Source organism: Sminthopsis crassicaudata, chromosome 3 (assembly GCF_048593235.1).
Source record: "Sminthopsis crassicaudata isolate SCR6 chromosome 3, ASM4859323v1, whole genome shotgun sequence".
NCBI lineage: Eukaryota > Metazoa > Chordata > Mammalia > Dasyuromorphia > Dasyuridae > Sminthopsis > Sminthopsis crassicaudata.
Window position 1 is genome coordinate 645242309 of NC_133619.1, and position 17300 is coordinate 645259608.

The following is a 17300-nucleotide window of genomic DNA, read 5'->3' on the forward strand; positions in this document are numbered from 1 at the left end:
CTGAGTCCCCCCTGCCCCCAGCCAGAAGCGCAGGGTGTCCACGAAGAGGGTCCCTGGAAAGAAAATCCTGAGCTGGGGCTGGGCCAGAAGGGAGAGGAGAGGGAGGAGCTGTCCAGGGTCCTGATCTGGGTGAGCTTTGGCCGGGCCTCTCCCACCAGCCTGACTCCCTCTCCTCCCTCAGGCAGGAAAGCTGGAGCCCAGACTGGTGCTGGACCAGCTGCGCTGTAATGGGGTTCTCGAGGGGATCCGCATCTGTCGCCAAGGCTTCCCCAACCGGATCTTGTTCCAAGAATTCCGGCAGAGGTGATGCGGGGGCTGGGAAGGCCCGGAGGGGTCTGGGGGGAGGGGGGGTGCTCCTGGAGCCCCTCCGAGGATGGGAAGGCAAGAGGGTGATCTAGCCACTTTGGGGTGCTGGAGGGTGGGGGGCAGGCCTGCCCTCCCTGGGGAGCCCCTTCTGCTGTGCTGAGCCATCCCTTGAGGTGCCCGGGATGGCTGGTCTATCTGGGAGCTGTCACCCTCGGGACACTACCTAGCGGGGTAAGAGGGGAGAGCCCCTGGGCCCTAAGCTAAGCTGTGACACCGAATGACAGTTCATCCAAATAGGAGGCCGGCCTCCTTCCTGCCTCCACGCCACTACCTGAGGCTTTCTCTGCCTGTACAACTTACCCTCCTTGAGGAAGGCCAGGTCCCCCTGGGGACAGGCCCATTCCGGGGGTGCATCCTGCACAGCATCCCCCAGCTGGGGGCAGGGTCCTCCCTCCTCCTCCGCTCAGCCTCTCCTCCCTCTCACTCCACCCGCAGGTATGAGATTCTTACTCCCAACGCCATCCCCAAGGGCTTCATGGATGGGAAACAGGCCTGTGAGAAAATGGTAAGGGGCTGGGGCCTGGAGGGGCCTGGGCTCCCCCGAGTGGGTGCCCCCTGACTCTGTCCACCCCCCAGATCCAGGCCCTGGAGCTGGACCCCAATCTGTACCGGGTCGGCCAAAGCAAGATCTTTTTCCGGGCTGGCGTCCTGGCCCAGTTGGAGGAAGAACGGGACCTCAAGATCACAGACATCATCGTGTCCTTCCAGGCGGCCGCCCGCGGATACCTGGCCCGGAGGTGGGTGGGGAAGGCCAGGGACCCCCAGACAGGCTTTTCTCTGGCTTGGGCTCCTCTCAAGGGGCTTCCCACTGTCCAGGCCAGACCCCTGGGGGGGGAGGCCAGGAGATCCGGGCTGGAGGCTGCCCCATGTCTTAGCAAGCAATGGGGCACTCACCAGCTGGGGCAGCCTTTTGTGCCAATGGGGGCCCCCCGGGCCTCCCCTGGCAGCCGGGCTGACCCAGCTCCCCCTGGCCTGCAGAGCCTTCCACAGGAGGCAGCAGCAGCAGAGCGCTCTGCGTGTGATGCAGAGGAACTGCGCCGCCTACCTCAAGCTCCGCCACTGGCAGTGGTGGCGCCTCTTCACCAAGGTGAGGTGCCCCCACCTCCACTTCCTGCAGGGAGCGAGGGGGGTCCGGGCTGGGCTCCTGCATGTTTCTGCCCCCTCCCCCAGGGTGCTCCTTCCCCTCCCCCCCTCCTTGTCTCTGGCCAGTCCTTGCCCACGCCCACTTCCACCCCTGTGTTGTTGACCCGTGTACGTGCGCCCCTGCAGGCCAGGACTGGCTGAGGCCACACCTGGCACCTCCTGGTGCTCGGGGCAGTTGACAGGAGTTTGGGGTTGGGGATCTGATCCCTTAGCAGCCCCCCATCCCACAATGAAGAGCCCGAGGCCGGAGGTGGGCAGAGCAGGGACTTTGCTCCCCCTTCCCCTAACCTGGGCGCTCACTGCCCCCCCCCAGGTGAAGCCGCTCCTCCAGGTGACCCGCCAGGACGAGGTCCTGCAGGCGCGGGCCCAGGAGCTCCAGAAGGTGCAGGAGCTGCAGCAGCAGAGCGCCCGGGAGCTGGGCGAGCTGCAGGGCCGAGTGCTCCAGGCAAGGCTCGGGGACCTCGGGGCGGAGGCAGCCTGGCCGAATGGTCAGCTTAGGGGGGGGCGGATGGGCAAGCCGGGCGCGAGGGCAGTGGGAGAATCCCCAGGGGAACCCAAGATGCTGAGCCGGTCCGGGGACCCCAAAGGCCGGGGTAGCTACGGCGGGTCCTGGATGGGGGGGGTCCAGAAGGGTGTGGGACCTGACCTGAGTGTCCGGACAAGGGGGGGGGGAAGGAGGACTCGTCAGAGAGATTCAAAAGCAGGGCGATCGTGGGAACACGGGAACAAAGCCAAATGCCGGGGAAGGCCGCTGTCAGGGTCAGGGGAGGGGCCGGAACGCCGGGGTGAGGGAAGGCCAACCTGCCGGCTTCCTGACCTCGGCCCTCGTTCAGCTGGAGGAGGAGAGAGCCCGGCTCTCGGAGCAGCTGCGGGCCGAGGCCGAGCTGTGCGCCGAGGCCGAGGAGACCCGGGGGCGCCTGGCGGCCCGCAAGCAGGAGCTGGAGCGAGTGGTGGGCATGCTGGAGGCCCGTGTGGGCGAGGAGGAGGAGCGTAGCGTGCAGCTGGAGACCGACAAGAAGCGGCTGCAGCAGCACGTGCAGGTGACGGCCGGGGAGGTGGGGGGGGGGTCAGCCCACAGTCGGTGGTCCGGCCAATGGCAGCCCGGGGGTGCAAAGGGCTCTGTTGCGTGGGGAAAGCCTGTCGTGGCCTCTGCCGGGTCCGGAGCCCCATAGCGGCCTGCACGCCCACAGCGGCCACCCTCGCTCCCCCACCGCAGGAGCTGGAGCAGCATCTCGAGGCCGAGGAGGGGGCCCGGCAGAAGCTGCAGCTGGAGAAGGTGACGACGGAGGCCCGGCTGAAGAAGATGGAGGAGGACCTGCTGCTCTTGGAGGACCAGAACACCAAGCTGGGCAAGGTGGGCCCTGAGCGAGGGCATGGGCTGAGAACTGGTTGTTCCTGAGGGGCTGGGGATGCCCCGGAACAGGGCAAGGTAGTGAGCTCCCTGTCACTGGAGGCAGGAGTGGTGCAAAGCCCAGGCTGAGTAGGGGAGCCCCTCTGACACTCCTCTCGCCTGCACCCCCAGGAGCGGCGGCTGCTGGAGGAGCGTCTGGCGGAGTTCTCCTCCCAAGCGGCTGAGGAGGAAGAGAAGGTGAAAAGCCTTAATAAACTGAGGCACAAGTACGAGGCCATGATGGCCGACATGGAAGGTGAGCCCTGCCCACGTGCCTCCCTCCAACATTCTGTGTCCCACCTCTGACATTCCGTGTTCTGTCTCCTGAGACCCCCTGGGATTCCCTACAACATTCCACATTCTGTGTCCTGGAACACTCTTTCCCAACCCCAAGGAGCTGATGGGGCTTATGGAGGCAGCTGGCCCTCCCGCTGGCCACACCCAGGACCCTGCTCTGTGGGCAACCCCCCCAGGTGCTCAGGGCCCATGGTCCCCGCCGTCCCGGTGGGAAGAGGCCCTTCAGGCTCCTCAGAGCTGCTCCTCTGCCCCTGTCCCTGCAGAGCGGCTCAAGCTGGAGGAGAAGAGCCGGCAGGAGCTGGAGAAGACCAAGCGGCGGCTGGACGGGGAGAGCTCCGAGCTGCAGGAGCAGATGCTGGAGCAGCAGCGGCGTGCCGACGAGCTCCGGGCCCAGCTAGGCCGCAAGGAGGACGAGCTCCAGGCCGCCCTGGCCAGGTGGGGGTCACCCCCTTACTGTTAGCATCTCTGGGACCTCCCACCTCCCCCTGGGATACCCTGAGATTCCCCCGGGATGCCCCAAGACCCTCACCTGATCTTAGGATCTCCACTTATCCCTGGACCCCGAGGGTCTGGGGACCCCTCCCACATATCCAGCCAGGAATGCCCTAGTCTAAGCCAAGGTGGCTGAGCCTGGCCTCCCTTCAGAGCCACTGAGGGCTCCCACCTCCCCTCCCAGAGCCGAGGAAGAGAGTGGCTCGAGAGCCATGCTGCTCAAGTCCCTCCGAGAGGCCCAGGCCGGCCTGGCTGAAGCCCAGGAGGACCTGGAAGCCGAGCGGGTGGCCCGGGCCAAGGCCGAGAAGCAGCGGCGAGACCTAGGGGAGGAGCTGGAGGCCCTGCGGGGGGAGCTCGAAGACACCCTGGACTCCACCAACGCCCAGCAGGAGCTCCGGTGAGAGTGCTCCTCCTTTGTAAAGCAGGGCCAGGGGCATAAAGGACAGGGCCTGGGCTCGAGCAAGGTCCTTGCCCTCTCTGGGCCTCTCCTGGTAGCTCTCTGGTTAGGGAAGAGCGTCCACCCCCGCGGGACCCAGGCCCTCTCCCACCTGCAGGGAGGGGCTGATGCTGAGGGAGAGGGGTGGGGGGGAGTGGTTGTGAATCAGGACCCTCCTGAGGCTTTTGGAAGATTTGGCCGAGCTGCTGGAGGAGAAGGAGCAGGATCTTGGCCCGGCTCATGGCAGGGTTTGGTATGGGAGGGTTTGGCTCGTGTTGGGCAGAAGCAGAAGGGAGAGCAGAGATCCAGTTTGGGAAAAGGGGAGGCTGCGTGTCCAGCTCGGGGACCCTGGTGCTACTCTGTGGATGGCAGGGAGCCTAGTGGGTGAGCACAGGAGAGATATGACCAGCCCAGGGCCTGGAGGAGGATGGCTGGGCAGGGGGGAGCCCCTCTAAAGCTCAGATCCCTCCCATTGCAGCTGCTGTGAGACTGTCTCCCCCTCCAAGAGAAGGGAAAATGGATTTCTTGAGCCCAGATCTAAAACTTCACATTCCGCCTTTTGTGCAATTGATTTTTTGAGCCCGGATCTAAAGCTTGCCATTGTGCCCTTGTGTGCAGTGGATTTCTTGGGCCTAAAGCTCCCTTGCTCTGGGCAGGCTGACTCCCCACTGACTGGGCCATCCAGCCCTCCCAGTAGTGTGGTGCCCTCCACAAACCCACGAGGCTCCTGCTAGAAATCGCTCTTTATCTCCAGCACCAAGCGGGAGCAAGAAGTGTCCGAGCTGAAGCAGGCGCTGGAGGAGGAGGCTCGCAGCCACGAGGCAGCGGTTCAGGAGCTGCGGCAGCGGCACAGCCAGGCAGTGGGCGAGCTAGGAGAACAGTTAGAGCAGGCGCGCCGGGTAAGAGCCTCCGTGGCCCGGCAGATCCTGGGGCCAAACCCGACCCCGGCCCCACCCCCTCCCTGCCGGCTCGGGATGATCGGAGAGGGACTTTTGGGGCGGTGCTGGACAGCTCCCAGGGGCCCGGAAGAGGCTGCCGCCTCCCTTCAGTCCCATGGCGGAAGCCCGGGTCTCCAACAATTCAGAGGCGAAGTGAGGGGGCGTGGGGGGCGCGCTGCTCCAGCGCGGTGGCGGGGAAATCGCGGCGCGGCCGGCCCCTCACGCTCCCCCCTCCCCCCAGGGCAAAGGCGTATGGGAGAAGGCCCGGCTGGCCCTGGAAGCCGAGGTGTCCGAGCTGCGCTCCGAGCTGAGCAGCCTGCAGGCCTCGCGGCAGGAGGGCGAGCAGCGGCGCCGGCGGCTCGAGGCCCAGCTGCAGGAGCTGCAGGCCCGGGCGGGCGAGGGCGAGCGCGCGCGGACCGAGGCCGCAGACAAGCTGCAGAGAGCGCAGGTGAGGGGGCGGGGCCGGCCTCGTCCATCGCTCCCGAACTCGGACGCCAAGTGGGCGCAGGCGCTGGGCTTGGTCGCGGTTCCCTTCCCTGAAGTCAACAGCTTATCCGCGTCCTTAGACTCTTTTCGCGCCTCAGTTTCCCCAGCCTTGAAATCGGGAGGGAGGGGATCAGATTTCTCCAAGCCCTCCTCCCACGCTTCTGGATGGCGATGGAGCAGGGAGGGAGGGGGGAGGGCGGCCCGAGGCGCTCACTGGGAGGGAGGAGGGAGGGCGGCCCCAGGCGCTCACCGAGAGGGTCTGCGCCCTTCCCTCAGGCGGAGCTGGACAGCGTCTCAGGGGCACTGAGTGAGGCTGAGTCCAAAGTGATCCGGCTGAGCAAGGAGCTGAGCAGCGCCGAAGTCCAGTTCCACGACACCCAGGTAGAGCACGGGCCGCCCCCCCTTCATTTATCCGTCCGTTCGTCCATCTCCTTGTCCGTCCATCCCGCCCCCCCTTGTCCAAACATCCATCTCCTTGTCCGTCCATCCGTCCGCCCCCTTGTCCGTCCGTTCCTGCGCCCCGTCCTTCCCCTGCGCCCGTCCCCATTACTCCGTCTTTCTGCCCCGCCTGCTTTCCCCCAGGAGCTCCTGCAGGAGGAGACCCGGGCCAAGCTGGCCCTGGGCTCCCGGGTCCGCGGGCTGGAGAGCGAGGCCGCAGGCCTGCGAGAACAGCTGGAGGAAGAAGCAGCCGCCAGGGAGCGAGCCGGCCGGGAGTTGCAGGCGGCCCAGGCCCAGGTGAGCCGCAGAGGGAGGCGGGCACCCGGGGTTCCAAAGCAGGAGGGCCCGGCTCGGGAAGGAGTCCGTGTGGAGTGGGGCCCTGAGGGGGGCAGACGCGGGAAGGGGGGCAGGCGTCCCAGAGAAGGCCAAACCAGAAGGGGGGAAGCCGCGATGGGGGAGGGATCAGTGCAATGGCCAGAGCTGGGGAGGGGCAGGGAGGTCCGGAGTGCAGAGAGAGGAAAAGAGCCCAGGGAAGCAGAGGAAAAAGACCAGCGGGGGAGGGGACGGAAGGGGCTTCTGGGGCTGAGCGCTCCGGGCTCTCGCAGCTGGCGGAGTGGCGGAGGCGGCAGGAGGAAGAGGCGGGGGCCCTGGAGGCGGGAGAGGAGGCCCGCCGCCGGGCAGCCAGGGAAGCCGAGGCCTTGACCCAGAGGCTGGCGGAGAAGAGCGAGGCGGCCGAGCGACTGGAGCGGGGCCGGCGGCAGCTGCAGCAGGAGCTGGACGACGTCTCCATGGACCTGGAGCAGCAGCGGCACCTGGTCAGCAGCCTCGAGAAGAAGCAGAAGAAGTTCGACCAGGTGCGCGGGGCCAGGGGCCTGAGAGCCAGACCTCCCGTGGGGGCCTCGGGCCGGGAGGCTCGCCACCTGGCCTGGGGGGCTGGGGACCGGTCAGTAATGGTGAACAAACCCGCTCCGGGCAGAGAAAGGCGGTCCGTCCGAGGCAGGCGAGGAGGGGGATGGGAGGCCCTCCCTCAGCATGGGGCGCGGGCTCTCCGGCAGTTACCGCAGGGCTAGGCCCTGGGCCCTCGGTTTCCATGGGCAGGGACACCGGGTCTTGGGCGCCATGTGGGCCGCGGTCGCTCCGCGAGCCCGGGCTGCTGGGCCTGACCTCCTCTCCGCGTCCTCGCGGCTCCGCTTCCTCCAAACAGCTCCTGGCAGAGGAGAAGGCCGTGTCCCTGCGGGCAGTGGAAGAGCGGGAGCGGGCAGAGGCCGAAGGCCGGGAGCGCGAGGCCCGAGCCCTGGCGTTGGCCCGGGCTCTGGAAGAAGAGCGGGAGGCCCGAGAGGAGCTGGAACGCCAGAACCGGGCCCTGCGGGCAGAGATGGAGGAACTGCTGAGCAGCAAGGACGACGTGGGCAAGAGCGTAAGGCTGGGCCTCCGGCCCCGCCCCCTCCCTGCCCCTTGGGCCGCCCCCACCTCCAGCTCTGGGGCAGCTCGGGCCTCCTGCCCCACCTTTCCTCCGCCCCTCCCCTCCCTTAGGTCCCGCTCTGAGGGCAACTCGGTGCTCCTGCCCCGCCCCTAGGTCCAGCGCGGGGCTACTGAGCCCGCGCCCCTCCCCCCCCCCCCCGGCCCGGCTCTGGGACTAGCAGCGAGCCCCCCGGCCCCTGGGCTTCCTCGGCCGCGCCCCAGTCTCCTTGTCTCCAGGTGCACGAGATGGAGAGAGCCCGCCGCGCGGCGGAGCAGGCGGCCGCCGACCTTCGCGCTCAGGTCACGGAGCTGGAGGATGAGCTGATGGCCGCCGAGGACGCCAAGCTGCGCCTGGAGGTGACGGCCCAGGCGCTGAAGGCTCAGCACGAGCGGGAGCTGCAGGGCCGCGATGAGGCGGGCGAGGAGAGGAGGCGGCTGCTGGCCAAGCAGGTGTGGCCCTGGGCCCGGAGGAGGGGGGCTGCCTGAAGAACGGGGAGGGCCCCTGGAGGAGGGCGGCCCAGGGGGAGGGGGCTAATGAGGAGGGAGGTTCTTGAGAAAAGGGAGGGTCCCTAAGGCAGCGGGCCCGGAGGGCCGGAGGGGTGGTGTGCCTGAGGAAGGGGGAGGGCCCCTGGAGGAGGGCGGCCCAGGGGGAGGGGGCTATGAGGAGGGAGGCCCCCGAGGAAGGCTGGCGGGCCGCCGCGGGGCTGAGCCGGCCGGGTGCCTTCCCTCAGTTACGCGACGCCGAGCTGGAGCGGGACGAGGAGCGGAAGCAGAGGGCTTTGGCCGTGGCCGCCCGCAAGAAAGCCGAGCTGGAGCTGGAGGAGGTGAAGGCCCAGGTGGGCTCGGCGGGCCAGGGCAAGGAGGAGGCCCTGAAGCAGCTACGGAAGACACAGGTGGGCGCCGAGCGTGGGAGGGGCGGGGCGCCAGGGCGCTTCCGGGGCATCTATTTCTTTTCCACTTTTATTGTAATTTTATTTATGCTTTAATACACTCCGCTTTATGAAGCATGCTGGGAGAGAACAAACAGAGCAAAAGGGGGACCCTGGGAGAGAGACACCGGGAACAAGGAGTGAAGAGAGCAGATTGATTCAGTCTCCTTGGATTATTTTCTGTCCTACACATAAGCATTTATTAAACACCTACTGTTTACCAGGCGACCCCCAGTGAGAGGGATGCAGCCCCTTCCTTCTTTAAAGGGCTTACATTATAATGGGAGAGGAGAAAAAAATTAATTCCCATGGGTCCTCCCCCCCACCAAAGCTTTCTTCCACCACGGTGCTCTGGAGTTCCCTCCTTGGCAGGACAGAAGAGGTTTTGTTTTGGGGGGGAGTCACCGTAAATGCCCCGACTTCCTCTGAGATGCTCAGATTCTGTAACCAAGGCTAGACCAAGGAGGTTCACCACCCTGACAAAACCGGAGGCCCAGGAGTTGTCAGCCTGTGTCTGGATGTCCAGTTTGTGGAACTATCTGGAAGGAGTCCCAGGCTGCAGTTGGGCCAGGGTCCTGGAATCCTCTCTGCCTTAATTTGGCTCTGGGCCAATCATTCCGGCTAGTGCATGTATTAAGCATCTTCTGTATTCGGGGTCTTACACTGCCAAGTGAGAATGTCCTCAGCTCCCCTTGCAGCTAATGCTGCATATGAGGTATGTGGCCTCTCATGCTGCCGTGGGCACTGCCAGCCCCCCCGAATCGCCCACCCTGCTCCCCCGGAGCATTCGGCGGAGGGCCATTACCTCCTGGTCTTGGGCCCCCAGCTGGCTCCCTCTTAGGCAGAAGGGAGCCAGCTCTGAGTCGTCCCCAGGCCTCTGTTCCCAGGGCACCACTCAGGCCCCTTGGGAGCACCACCTGCCCTCTCCTCCTCTAGCTTCAGCAGAAGCAAGTGGGCAGACAGCCTGGCATGGCTCAGCCAGAGAGTGCTTAATACATATTGACTGCCTGGCTCACTGAGGGCCCAGAGGGCTCTCTACTAAGCTCCTACTGTGCGCTAGACACATTCCCTGCCCTCAAGTAACTCGTTCTTCTGGGACATAGAATGCATGGGGGAGGGGGAGGGGCCCGCATTTGTGCCCAGATGGTGGAGAGCCCAGGGCGCTTTATCAGCCCACCCCTGGGCTGCCAGCGTCCCCTTCATAGTGCTATGCAAAGCCCTTTACAAATACGAGTTCATTTGTTCCTCACCAAAGCCCTGGGAGGCAAGTGCTATTCCCATACCCATTTTACAGATGGGGAAACTGAGGCAGGCAGGTGCTGTGACTTGCCAGGGGTCCCCCAAGTAGTTAAATGTCTTAGGTCACATTTGAACTCAGGCCTTCTTGACTCCAGGTCAGCTGCCTAAAACTCCAGGTGTGCTAGGGAAGTGAGGGAAGCCCATCCTGGCTGTATGATCTTGCGGGAGTCCTTTCTAACCCCCCCCCTTCATTCCAAAGGTGGTTCACTGCCAGGAGGAGGAGGGCCAGGGTGGGGAAGGGCCCTGAGCCCCCAGCCTTCCCTCTGAAGGACAGCAGTCCCAGCTCCCTTGTCTAGAATGCTTTCACACTGGCCGGGTGCTGGGAGGACATCTTCACAAGCACTGGGGAGCGGGGCTAAGATCCCCATGGTACAGATGGGGAAACTGAGGCTGAGAGTGCTCATGAGACAGCAGAGAGTTGCTCATTGTTGGCCTGAAGAAGACTGGGTGTTGGTTTGAGGGCTCCCTGCATTCATTTAGCCCCTTCTGGATGCTTTTTTCCTAAGCTGGGGGTGGGAGAAAAGGAACCGCACCCTACCTTTTTTCTAACCTCATTCCATGAATTGTGGCCTTAACCACCCCCTTGCTAATCGAACCCGAGCTCAGCTCTGCCTGCCATCAGGCAGCCGGCGCCCCCTCTCAACCTCCGTTTTCCCGTTTGTAAAATGGGGGGTCGAATTCTGATCTAGACACGAAGGCGGAGAGGGAGGAGGGCACGGGAGGGGGCGGCCTGCCGCCACTCTCGCTAGTCCGAGGCCTTCCTTGCAGGCCCAAATGAAGGAGCTCTGGCGGGAAGTGGAGGAGTCTCGAACCTCCAGGGAGGAAATCTTCGCCCAGAACCGGGAGAATGAGAAGAGGCTCAAGAGCCTCGAGGCAGAGCTGCTGAGGCTGCAGGAGGTGAGGAGGCCGCACAGGAGGAGAGGGGTGGAAAGGCACCGAGAGGTCTCCTCCCTTCCCCCCTCCCCCGCAGGCTAATGGCGGGACTTTGGCGACTTCTCGAGAAAATTGCGAAGGGAGTAGCACCTAAGGGAGGATGGGAGATGGGTTTATTTAGGGGTGAATTCCATCTGGGAGCTACAGCGGGGAGAAGTGCTTGGAGGCTGGTGAGAAAGTGTAGAGTTTAAGGCCGCTCCAGGAGGTCGCAGTGCCTGAGGGAGGCAGCTGGCCTGGGAGGCCGCAGGGCTGAGGCCTAGAGGCAGGCTTGCCCTCCGGGCCCTGAAGCGGCTGCATGGCCCTACACGGGCAGTGGGAGAGGAAGAGGGGATCTCTAGCTGCCGGGCAGGGCTTGAGGAAAGAGGCCCGCTTGTAGCAATGAAGGGGGGGGGGACGGGAAGTCCCTGAATGGGGGCGGGAACGCACAGGGCCCAGCTGGGGGGAAGATGAGGGAAATGCCAGGAGGCAAGTTGCGGACTGTGTAAGCCCTTAGGATGTGCCCGCTGTATGCAGGCCCTCGGGAGGCAGCGAGCTGAGCCAGCTTCGGGGACCGCAGGCCGGACAAGGCCCGGCGTCAGACAGCACCAGTGCTCGTAAAGGTGGGCGGCGTGTCCTCCGGGACCGCTGACGTCACGTGGTCTTTCTTCCCCGCCCGCAGGAGCTCGCGGCCTCGGACCGGGCCCGGCGCCAAGCCCAGCAAGATCGGGATGACTTGGCGGACGAGGCAGCCGGCGGGAACCTAGCCAAGTGCGTCTGCCCCGCCCCCTGCCCCCCCCCGCCCCCGCCTTTCCAGGCCCGGGGCGAGCACTAACCGCCCTCCCCCACCTTTAGGACCGCTCTCCTGGAGGAGAAACGGCAGCTCGAGGGGCGACTGGGCCAGCTGGAGGAGGAGCTGGAGGAGGAGCACGGGAACCTGGAACTGCTGACTGACCGCTACCGCAAGCTGCTGCTGCAGGTGGGCCGGGAGGCCAGCGAGCCGGGGCAGCCCCGCCGCCCATTCCCCGGTGCAGTTCTGCGTCCTGCGGATGGGGGACCGCTAACGCCCCCACCCCTGAGAGAAAGGGGCCGCTCACCGGGAGGAGAGAGTCCGCAGCTCTAGGGGAAAGGGCCCCGCCCACGGGGAGAAAGGGAGCCTGCCCACTTGAAGGGGCCCCGCCCACTCGGAGAAAGGGCTCCGCCCACCCAGGGGGAAGCAGGTGCCCGCTGACCAGGGGAGAAGGGGGCCGCCCACATAGGCACAGGGATCCCATTCACCAGAGCATCGTGGAAGGAGAGTCGGAAGGGATTTGGGGGCCACCGAGTCCCACGCCCTCCTCTTTGGGAGGGGGAAACTGAAGGAAGGACTCAGCCAGGCTGGCAAGTGAGAGTCCGGGGCGGGGCCCGGGCCCCCTCGGTCCCGTTCGGGCTCTCTCGGTCCGGTCCGGTCCGGTCCAGGCTCCCTCGGTCCCGTTCGGGCTCCCTCGGTCCCGGGCCGGACTTCGGCCTCAGCGCCTGCGGGGGGTGGGGCAGGAGGGGCCAGGCCCGAGCTTTCACCGTGGCCAGAACCGTCCGTTCCCCGAGACGGGACAGGGGACGCCCCCACACGGTAGTTAGAGAGCGCGGTGGAATCGGGACAACGACGCGGCCCGGCTGTTCGAGCTGGCTCCGGCTGCGGCCAGATGCCAGGGGACACGCGGCCCCGAGTCCACTCTGAGAGCTGCGAGCGCCACACACGCAGCCAGACCCCCTCCCAGACCCCTCCGGGCCGAGTCTTCAGTGCAAAGTCCTAAACCAGCACCGCCCGCAGCCACGTGACCTGACGGGACGCGGCCCCGTGCTCTCCGTATCCCCGAGCCCCAGGCTGTTGGGCACTAGGGACTCCCCCGCCCTCGGGATTCCGGCAGACCCTGGCCAGGGGTGACTTAGTAGGGTCTCCGGCCCTTGGGAAGGGGCGGGAGCCTTAATCCCCTCCCACTCCTCTTCCGGCCCGCTTCCTTCCCCGAGCCCCATCTCCCGACCCCTACCCACCGCCCCGGGCCGTCCCCGTACTCCCGCGGCCCCTCCCCCCTTGCCGTTGCCGCCACCCTCCCCCCTTCCTCTGGCAGGTGGAGTCACTGACCACCGAGCTGTCGGCCGAGCGCAGTTTCTCCGCCAAGGCCGAAAGTGGGCGGCAGCAGCTGGAGCGGCAGATGCAGGAACTGCGGAGCCGTTTGGGAGAGGAGGATGCCGGGGTCAAGGCCCGCCACAAGATGCTCATCGCCGCCCTCGAGTCCAAGCTGGCGCAGGCCGAGGAGCAGCTGGAGCAGGAGAGCAGGTGAGGCCTCCGAGCCAGGAGCTCTGTGGGGGCCTCAGTTTCCCAGGTGGAGAACGGGCCTTTGGGATGTCCTTCCTGGACTCCCCGTCAGGCAATGAAAGAGGCTCTCGAGGGGGGGAAGGAGGCGGGGCGGGGGAGAGTAGAACGGGCGGGGAAGAGATGAGACTGACCTGGAGAGGGAGCCCGCGGGGCAGGGGGGCAGCTGCCTTCGAGGACGGGGGGGGGGGTGGACCCCGGGAAGGAAGCCCCGCCGCTGTGACTCCCCAACTTCCTGCCCAGGGAGCGCATTCTCTCCGGGAAGTTGGTCCGAAGAGCCGAGAAGCGCCTGAAGGAAGTGGTTCTGCAGGTGGATGAGGAGAGGCGGGTGGCGGACCAGCTCCGGGACCAGGTGAGGGGCGGCCCAGGGGGCCCCGGGAGGGCGGGAGATCGGCCGGGGAGAGCTGGGACTCCTGGGGGGGGGGCTCCAAGACAGGGAGGGGAGGCGCAGGGAGCGGGGCAGAGCCCGGGGATGGAGGAAAGCGGGAGGAGGGACGGCAGCGGGAGGGAGGGAGGGTGAGAACCCCGGCGGACAGAAGGGGCGGACCCCGGGGGCGCACTGAGTCCCTCCCCCCCGCAGCTGGAGAAGGGAAACCTGCGGCTGAAGCAGCTGAAGCGGCAGCTGGAGGAGGCCGAGGAAGAAGCGTCCAGGGCCCAAGCTGGGCGCCGGCGGCTGCAGAGAGAGCTGGATGACGTCACCGAGTCCGCGGAGTCCATGAACCGGGAGGTCACCACCCTGAGGAACCGGCTTCGGTGAGAGCGCCTTGGGCTGGAGGTGGGGGCCGAGCCCCGGGCACAGGCGAAGGGGGGTGAGCTGCAGGCACAGTCCGAGGTGGGCGGCAGCCACAAGCACAGTCCCAGGTCGGGGCCCGAGCCGGGCAGGAGCCCCGGGCACCACGGCCCCCCAGCCCCACCCTTCAGCTCCTTCTGTCTTGTCCAGGCGAGGACCCCTCACCTTCACCACTAGGACAGTGCGACAAGTCTTCCGCCTGGAGGAAGGGGTCGCCTCGGATGAAGAGGAGGGAGAAGAAGCAGGAGGCGCCAGTCCCCCTGCTCCGGAACCTGACGCTCCCCCCCAATCCCAACCACAGTGACCCCCTTGTTTATCTGCTCCTCTGCATCCCTTCCTCTCCTGCCTTCTTGCACTTTGGAGACCCCCGTGCCCAACCCAGGCACTTTAGCCATTAAGGCCCCCAACCCCAATCAAGTAAGTGGCGCTGGCTTGGGGAGGGACTCAGGCTTGCCTTCCCTCCCCCTTCCTCCCCCTTTGTTCATCAACAAGGGGAAGGCGGCCTTGGTTTTCCCCCTCTCTCCATGCCTTCCTCTCCATCCCCACATTTCTGTTCCTTTTTTCCCAGCTTCCCTCTTGCCAACTCCAATACCCTCCATCTCTCCATCTTTCATTTCTCTCCCTTCTCATTTCCATCTCCCTTCTCCCATTCTCGTCCCCGGATTCTCATTTCCTTCTCCCCTTCTCCCATCCTCACCCCCATATTCTCATCTCATTTCTTCTCGTGTTTTCACCTCTTTTGCCCTCCCTCCGTCCTCATCCCTTTGCCTCCCTTTGTCTCCTCCACACTTAGCATGGTGCCTGGTGCATAGTAGGTGCTTCCTAAAGGTCTGCGATTGCTTGATCTCCTGCTCCTCATCTCGGCTTATTTCCTCTCCCTTGGTGTCATATCCCTGCTCCGCATCTTCTGCCCTCCACATCTCCGCCCCCCTTTCTGTCATCTCCCCCATCTCCTTCCTTCCTCCGGTCCCTTCCCCTCGTTGCTTTCTTGCTCCGGTTCTCTTTCCCGCCCCCCGGCTCTTCCTGTCCCCGTCCGCAGCTCTGGTGGCTTGTGTGATTTATGTTGGAGTTTCAGGGCCAGTTAGAACAGTAGCACCTGTCCTATCTCCCCCACCCCCCTTCCCCTTCCCGCAGCGATGGAAATAAACTTCAAAGCCTCAAGCGGCCCCGAGTTAGCGGGTGTCTCAGATTCTGAAGCTCCCACTCACGAGGCAGCCCCACGGCGTCGGGGCCACGGACGAGATGTGGGGTATCCACGGGCCTGAGAAGTGGGGACGGCTTGCTTCCGGCTCATAAGCTAGGCTCCAGAGCCCTTGCCATCTAGCTAGCCAGCCTCCCTCGCGCCATCTCGGAAAAGGGCCAGTCAGCTCGCGGGGTGGGGAGAGGAGAGGGGTCTCAGACCCACCTCGTCCGTTGACTGGCCGGACACCACCGAGAACCAGAGTTTGGGATTTGCCCAAGACCCTTCAGTCAGGGTCTGGGGAGATTGGAGACCGGGTCTCTGCCACCAGAAGCAGGCAGGTGGTACTGCGCGGGGCGGCCGATTATGGGGTGTGGGAGCGTCTCCCTCGCCATCTCCCTTCGGAGTTGGGGCAGGTACCCTCGTGCCCGGCAACTTCGGGGGATGGGGGCGGGAGACCTTTCCATGAGGGCCCCGCCCAAGCTGTGGCTCCAGATCTGGAGGGATTGGAGCTAGTGCCGGCTCCCCAAGTCCCGCCCCCACTCGCCCTGGGTTCTTCCTCTAGGAAATGCGGAGGTGGGAGTGGGCTGCATTGGAGCCCTCCAGCCTCGGGATGGGGGACCGAGGCAGAGCCTGAGCCCGGACGTCCGCTCAGCCCGCTCGGGCGCGGCTCCTACTTCCCTGGTGGGCACCGCGGCACACCAGTCCCTTATCCCCAGCAGAGCCCGGATGTCAAGGTGCAGGGCGGCGGTGGAGCGGACCGCTCCTGGTCCGCTGGGGTCCCCCGTTCCAGCGCGCACCCCGATCTCGCACGGCCGCCCCTCCTCCCCCTGCCCCCTCCGCCAGATAGAGAACGGCTTCCCTTCCAGAAAATGGAGTAGGGCCAAGTAAATGAAAAGGGAATTTTTTATTTGTTTGAGGGAGGGGGAGGGGGTGACATGCGGCGTCTGCAGCGGGCGGCTCTGCTGGTTCGCGGGTCATGCACCCCTGGGCGGGGAGTGGGGGAGACGTGGGGGAGGGCAAGGCTCCCCCCTTCCCCTGTCCTGGGGGTGGGGGGGAGACACCCCCCATTAGCACCAGAGTTGGAAGTTTGCAGACCTTCCCCCCCAGCCGATTCAGATCCGCCTCCATCCCTGAGAGCCCCCAACCCACCCCCACACACCCTCCCCCCCTTTCCGTGGGACTCCCTGGGACCGGGTTGGGGGGAATCTTTATTGCTATATGTGTGGGATGGAGTGGAGGCACAGGACCCCCTCCCCATGACCTGCCCCACCCCCCAATCCCCAGGAGCTCTCAGATGGGGGCCCGCTCCTACTCTTCCCTCCCCTAGCAAAAAGGGGGGCACGAAAGAGATTCCCCTCCTAACCGTACCCCCTGCCCCTTGTCATGCGTGGGGAGGGGGAGGCATCCGCAGACATGCAGATCATGCGTGTAGTTGCGTGTGCGTGGCGGCCAGAGGGAGACCGGGGGCATTTAGGGGGAGGGCAAGTCCTCCCTCTCCAAATCCCACACTCCCCAAATAAAGTTTTATCCAAGTTTATTCTGTTTGTAAAAAGCTGACTGAAAGCTTTGTTGGGGGTGGGGGTGAGGAGGATCATTCGAGGGGGACCTCCAAACTCTCCAAGTATCAAAAACCGGGAGAGGGAGGGGGTGTGTGTGAGGGGAGCTGGGGGGAGGGGGTGTATGTGTGTGTGAGGGGAGCAGGGGGAGGGGGTGTATGTGGGTGGGTGTGAGGGGAGGGGTGTATGTATGTGTGTGAGGGGAGCTGAGGGGGAGGGGGTGTATGTATGTGTGTGAGGGGAGGGGGAGAAGGGGTATTAATGTGGGTGTGAGGGGAGCTGGGGGGGAGGGAGTGTATGTATGTGTGTGTGTGAGGGGAGCTGGGGGGGAGGGAGTGTATGTATGTGTGTGTGTGAGGGGAGCTGAGGGGGAGGGGGTGTATGTGTGTGTGTGAGGGGAGGGGGAGAAGGGGTATTAATGTGTGTGTGAGGGGAGCTGAGGGGGAGGGGGTGTATGTGTGTGTGAGGGGAGCTGAGGGGGAGGGGGTGTATGTGTGTGTGTGAGGGGAGCTGAGGGGGAGGGGGTGTATGTATGTGTGTGTGTGAGGGGAGCTGGGGGGGAGGGAGTGTATGTATGTGTGTGTGTGAGGGGAGCTGAGGGGGAGGGGGGTGTATGTGTGTGTGTGAGGGGAGCTGAGGGGGAGGGGGTGTATGTATGTGTGTGAGGGGAGGGGGAGAAGGGGTATTAATGTGTGTGTGAGGGGAGCTGGGGGGGAGGGAGTGTATGTATGTGTGTGTGTGAGGGGAGCTGAGGGGGAGGGGGTGTATGTGTGTGTGTGAGGGGAGCTGAGGGGGAGGGGGTGTATGTATGTGTGTGAGGGGAGGGGGAGAAGG

General features: G+C 65.2%; 1 protein-coding gene across 6 annotated transcripts in view; it reads left to right on the plus strand.

The window, feature by feature from the left end:
• Nucleotides 1-14902, plus strand: part of MYH14 (myosin heavy chain 14) — a 31427-nt gene extending 16525 nt beyond the window's left edge. For all 6 annotated transcript variants that reach the window (XM_074307846.1, XM_074307847.1, XM_074307848.1 and 3 more), the window contains 25 exons: nucleotides 182-303; nucleotides 802-871; nucleotides 943-1103; nucleotides 1345-1453; nucleotides 1823-1954; nucleotides 2343-2549; nucleotides 2726-2863; nucleotides 3032-3155; nucleotides 3460-3631; nucleotides 3873-4085; nucleotides 4879-5023; nucleotides 5304-5510; nucleotides 5825-5929; nucleotides 6131-6283; nucleotides 6592-6840; nucleotides 7191-7403; nucleotides 7685-7897; nucleotides 8179-8340; nucleotides 10444-10572; nucleotides 11267-11355; nucleotides 11440-11563; nucleotides 12693-12901; nucleotides 13181-13289; nucleotides 13518-13690; nucleotides 13878-14902. In XM_074307846.1, the coding sequence (XP_074163947.1) occupies nucleotides 182-303; nucleotides 802-871; nucleotides 943-1103; nucleotides 1345-1453; nucleotides 1823-1954; nucleotides 2343-2549; nucleotides 2726-2863; nucleotides 3032-3155; nucleotides 3460-3631; nucleotides 3873-4085; nucleotides 4879-5023; nucleotides 5304-5510; nucleotides 5825-5929; nucleotides 6131-6283; nucleotides 6592-6840; nucleotides 7191-7403; nucleotides 7685-7897; nucleotides 8179-8340; nucleotides 10444-10572; nucleotides 11267-11355; nucleotides 11440-11563; nucleotides 12693-12901; nucleotides 13181-13289; nucleotides 13518-13690; nucleotides 13878-14031 (3882 nt within the window). In that variant the 3' untranslated portion in view covers nucleotides 14032-14902. The remainder of the gene's footprint in view (nucleotides 1-181; nucleotides 304-801; nucleotides 872-942; nucleotides 1104-1344; nucleotides 1454-1822; nucleotides 1955-2342; nucleotides 2550-2725; nucleotides 2864-3031; nucleotides 3156-3459; nucleotides 3632-3872; nucleotides 4086-4878; nucleotides 5024-5303; nucleotides 5511-5824; nucleotides 5930-6130; nucleotides 6284-6591; nucleotides 6841-7190; nucleotides 7404-7684; nucleotides 7898-8178; nucleotides 8341-10443; nucleotides 10573-11266; nucleotides 11356-11439; nucleotides 11564-12692; nucleotides 12902-13180; nucleotides 13290-13517; nucleotides 13691-13877) is intronic.
• The last annotated feature ends 2398 nt before the right edge of the window (nucleotides 14903-17300 follow it).